Genomic DNA, 5,319 nt, shown 5'->3' on the forward strand with positions numbered 1-5,319 from the left:
TTTCCACAATTGCCGGCAGCGTTGGTGTGGTGATGGAATTCTATATTATGTGTACCAGTTACAGTACTCTTTCCAGATTTCATATTGGCATTTTACTGTGCATGTTATGCGGCACGGTGGCGAGCATCGTTCACATGGCGTACTGTATCGTTGCGATTCGCGCCGCGTATACCCGAACTCGCGGCCGAACAAGAACGCCTCGGTCTGACCGCGGGACCGTTGAAGGCTTCCGACTGCCCGCCGTTCGATCGTTGATTGGCTGTGTTCTTGGGTAAATGTTGGCTGTGTTCTTGGGTAAATGTAAACGGCGCACGTACGCGAACACAAATTATCTCACTCGAAGATGAAAGCAGGATTTACGATAAAAACCGATCCGACGACGCGACGATATCGTGCGATCTTGAAACGCACGTAAACCTTTCCTACGATCCAGAACCGCCTTGATATGATGACATCACGAACGCCCCACCGCCTGAAGCCTGAAAAACTCGAAGCTGGTCGTTGCATAGAATTCAACAGCTTGCTGTGATAAGAATTGGGAGTCATTACATCGTGAGAAATGTGGCATCTGTTGCCTATTTACGTCCTTGCGGTGTCGCTGTGGCACCTCAAACGTTGTCGGTTTGAAAATGCTGAACCTTTGATCTTACGTGGTGACTCCGCCTATACCGACACATGACACGTCATTTTTTCATAGCTTGTTCTATTCCTTCTTCTAAATGCAGTGTGCATGCCTCTTATTAGGTGTTTTATGCCAATGTGGGCGACTGACCAACAAAACTATACAAATTCGCTCCGACGCCTTCCTATCTTTTTTCATTGTATCGCACGACGTTGTGGTGTGTTGAAATGAATAAAACGAACCAGAGCAGTTAATAAAACGAACCAGAGCAGGTAATAAAACGAACCCGAGCAGAGTTGATGCCGTTCATTGAGTGTATATAATCCAGCAACTCGGCGCGAATCTTTTCGGAATTTTTGTACCAAGGAATCGAAAAATAACGCATTCAGGCCACCATGCGAGACTGGAAGTTATCATAACTGCCTGCTTCAGCAGCTGATAAGTAAGCAGTATGACTTGCTTCAGTAGCTGGTAAGTAAGCAGCAAGCACACCCGGCGATGAAACCAATAATAGCATTGTTGACAGAGTAGGCTAAGTGCTGGACTGCTATGTTTGAATCAAATATCTGGAGTTTCGCTGGATTTCGTCCGTGCCTATTGAACCACTCCTACCACGCCGCTAGTAGCGGGATGACTCAACTTTTTTGGCATGGTATGGGCTATATATATCCAAGTCGCAGTCCGACTGGAAATTGTTCTAAGATTTATTTAATAATTTGTTCAGAGCGGTGGCTGAAGTCATCGACTGGTCAATTAAAGGTCTCGTCGAGTGGCTTCGGCGGCTCGTCAAGGCCTATTTTTTTCGCCAAGTTTATTTTTTCGAAAATTCGCCTCGTCAGAAAATCTCACCAGGGTTGCTAAGGCCGTTTGAGCGGCTCGACGGGACAACTAGACAAAAGTCAAGAGGGTTCGTGAAAAAGAACTAATGTAGAGAGGGACAATTTGAGCGGGCTTGAACCCGGCCCTCGCCTCGGGTGGAAAAACATGGCTTTTTACATCGTGTTCGAAAAAATTGTGTGACGAAATGCGGCTCACTCGTGTTTTTACAGAGCGAGAATGAGTAACGTAAACGACGCTTGGGTATGTTCCCGCTGCGGGAAAAAACGACGACGAGAGGCTAAAGGCCAAAATGGACCGCGCCGAGGCCCAGGCGCAGGCTAACAAGCCACACCGTTAGATGATCGAGGAACTGTAAGTCTGATCGAATACCATCGTAACGTGCAACTGACTACACGCTTTTGCTGCAGCCAACGTACTTTGCTGTTGATTTGTTGATGTACCAAATATCGGATATTATGAAACGGCATTACTATCAAACCATAGAGTTGAGCTACCTTCGAAGCTTTGCACTGATGTGGCAAAGTAAACCTGTAAATCCTATTCTTGACCATGATTTTTACTGTTAATAACGGGTTAAGTTTCTGCACTAAATGTTGAAGTGTCCATGAGCTAGCTCTCCATACATTGAGTTGATGATTTCACATGCCCACAAAATAACGAAATTTGTGACTTGTTCTTATCAGATGCGTTGATTGAACAATAGTAATATCACCATGATTCATGTCCTGTTGTTCACTGGTAACAAAATAATGTACTAAACTGAAAGCATCATGAGTTTGCAATCACACACAGCCAAAGCATTGTTAGGATTCTATGCTCTAGGTCAGTGGTCGGGAACCTTTTTCGTCTGAAGAGCCATATTTGCTCGATATTTGCCATTGCAATTCCAAAAGAGCCATATATATCAATTAACTGTGACGTCACAATTGAAAATACTAGACGTCATCGTGGCACGAAATTGAAGTTCACTGCATGTAATTCATCGTGTGCGACATATTTTCTCTGTAAAAACTCGTACTAATCATGCTCATTTATTTGTATTTCAATTAGCTATGCAACGGTATTTTGAAACATTTCGATTTGCAAGCAAAATCAACAATCGTAGACAACAGTAATGTGTGAATCTGCTATTTGCACGCATTTTGCAGTTAATGACTCTTCTGGTGTTGCATGGTGTCATTGATGGCTTTGTAGTCTGGTTGATAATTGGTGAGGTTAAGCTTCATACAAGCGTTGAGACTTTCGTCGGTTGAACGAGATCGTAGGTTCGTCTTGATGTTTTTTAAATGCGAGAAAGACTGCTCACATGCGTAGGTGGAGCCGAACATGGTCACTACAGCAGTACATACTCTCTGCAGGGTGTGATATGTGACAGGAAGCTCATTCCAGACTTTCACGATCAACTGATCTACGGGTTGAAGTGTTTTCATTTCCGTCCATTTGTGTTTGCTAGCGAGCTCTGCTTGCCGCCGAGCAATTTTTTCCAAATCTTCATTCAGTGACTTGAATTTGTTCACCCAAATCTCAGAAGCTTTCAAATCTACAACTTCTAATTCAAAATCCCTGACGGAGACACCAGGGATATAACTCAAGTCCACTTCGTCCACAACACACTCATGCGGATGAGTGATAAATTTAAAAAGAGAAGAGCGCTCACGAAATTCTTCGAAGCGTTCTTTGAACGACTGCAGAAGATTATCTGTCAAAGCAACCAGTTGCTGGATATTAAATGGTTGGGTAGGGTTACTTGTAATGAAAGCATCTCTAAATGCTTTCAACGTTTCAAAATGTAACAGACGACCCGTTCCAATGTCCGCTATGAATAGCTCAAGCTTTCTTTCGAATGCAAACACTGCTTGTTGAAGAGATAATATTGTATTACCAGTGCCTTGCATTTTGATATTTAGCTGGTTCAAGTGTCCTGTCATGTCCACGAGATAGTAAAATTTCCGGTGCCAGTCATTATTAGTTAGCTCAGGATGCTTAACGTTGTTCATTTCGAGAAAAGTCCTTATTTCTTTCAAGCAAGCTGCAAAACGGCTGAGCACCCTTCCTCTTGATAACCAACGCACATTACTGTGCAAAACCAGTCCGGGATAATTATTGCCAACTTCATCCAGCAACGCTTTAAATTGACGATGATTTGAAGCTCGGGAAACGATGAAGTTGACCACCGAAAACACAACACTCATCACTTCACCAAATTGTTTGCCACACGTTTGCGCACAAAGTGCTTCTTGGTGCAGAATACAATGGTAGCTTAGGATGCGTCGATTTTCATGTTGGCGAAGAAGCGCTGCAAATCCTTTGTGTTTGCCCAACATAGATGGAGCACCATCAGTACATACAGAAATAAGATTATCCAATCGCAATTTTTTCTCTCTTGCGAAATCTAGGAAAGACCTGAGTAAATCCTCCCCTCTTGCTTTTCCTTTCATTGGTAAGACAGCAAGACTTTCCTCGCGTACTATGTTACCTGTAACGTATCTTGGAATCACGCTGAACTGACATAAATGACTTACGTCCGTCGACTCGTCCAATGCGAGGGAATAGTATGTCGCTGTATCAATATCTTTCAACTGAATTTCCTCCACCTGATTTGCCATCATGATGGTACGGTCATGAACAGTTCTGGCGGAAAGAGGCATCTCTTTTATTCTATTGATTATCTGATCTTTATTTCTAAAGTCTTCAAATAACTCATTAGCCACATCAAGCATAAATCTTTTAACATACTCTCCATCTGTGAATGGCTTTCCATTCTTCACTATTGCTAAAGATCCAGCCAAGCTAGCCGAGTTGCAGTCACCTTGTTGCACCCATACACGTAGTTGGTGCTTACGTGCTTCCACTCCGCGTAACAGTTCTTGGCACGCTTTCTTCCTCTTGTTTCCCATTGGATATTTGGATGCAAACGATGCATGGCGCGATTCAAAATGCCGTTTTATATTCGACCGTTTCATTGACGAAATCTTATCATTGCATATAAGACATACTGCACAATCTGTTTTTCCAACAAATGAAAATTCTTCTGTCCATTCTTGCTGAAATGTACGATACTCTTCTTTATTTCTTTTAGGCATCTCAGTAGTGCTAAAAAAACTAGCTTTCCCTGGACAAAAAAATGCGTAGGATATTCTTATTCTTGATCATCCAGGGGCGTACACAGACGCGCAGGTGGTGCACTTCGATTGACATATATATTATTTACTATACGATTTGCTACATTACTAAACGAAGCCCACTATACCGCATCGTCGATGTAATTAACCAACGCACAGAAGAGGCCGCTGGCATCATATGGGTAACTTAAGGTTGAGCCACGCGTTGTAATTTGAATTTGTTGTGAATGTCACTTCCAAGGCTGCTAATTCCTCTCCGTAGTTCACGAACACAATGTGTATTTGAAACGGCATTGTCATTAGGCGTCACCATGTCTGCTTTCTCTTTGATCAATCAACGTATCGTGTCAATCAACATTTCGAAGCGTATACGTTGTTAGGTACATTGAATTCGAGAGTGCTATTTGTCGCTAACGCGGCAACAACTTGACTTTGATAATTTTAAAAAGGCATGTCTGAGCCTCTAACCCGCGATACGCCACTGTCTTCACCTCTCAAAAGCAGGTATATGTTGCCACGAGAATAATGATTCTGGCCGTTATGAAAATTAACTATCTAGTTGTTCTAATATTGATAAATTAAGTACAAAATTAAAAATTTGTAAAAGAGCCACATCTTATACCCAAAAGAGCCATATGTGGCTCGCGAGCCATAGGTTCCCGACCATTGCTCTAGGTTATTTAGCAAGTGGATTCTGTGGTTTATTTCATGCACCATGAAATGTTTACAGACTTT

At 42.6% G+C, this 5,319-nt stretch overlaps 1 protein-coding gene across 1 annotated transcript; it reads right to left on the reverse strand.

The window, feature by feature from the left end:
* Nucleotides 1–422: 422 nt before the first annotated feature.
* On the reverse strand, nucleotides 423–4,359 carry LOC145436533 (general transcription factor II-I repeat domain-containing protein 2B-like). The gene is made up of 2 exons (XM_080313896.1): nucleotides 2,812–4,359; nucleotides 423–479 (listed from the first exon to the last, which is right to left on the reverse strand). Exons 1-2 carry the CDS (start codon nucleotides 4,357–4,359, stop codon nucleotides 423–425), a joined length of 1,605 nt encoding a protein of 534 aa, XP_080170022.1.
* Nucleotides 4,360–5,319: the final 960 nt, after the last annotated feature.

This window comes from Botryllus schlosseri, chromosome 3 (genome assembly GCF_051294905.1).
Source record: "Botryllus schlosseri isolate E-star chromosome 3, Bs_hap1, whole genome shotgun sequence".
Classification (NCBI taxonomy): Eukaryota; Metazoa; Chordata; class Ascidiacea; order Stolidobranchia; family Styelidae; genus Botryllus; species Botryllus schlosseri.

Coding starts and splice junctions, on each gene's coding strand:
- LOC145436533 (XM_080313896.1), bottom strand. CDS start 4,359: ATGGGAAACAAGAGGAAGAAAGCGTGCCAAGAACTGTTACGCGGAGTG. Junction 480..2,811: donor CATATCACACCCTGCAGAGA/GTATGTACTGCT, acceptor CGAGTTTTTCAG/GCTTCAGGCGGTGGGGCGTT.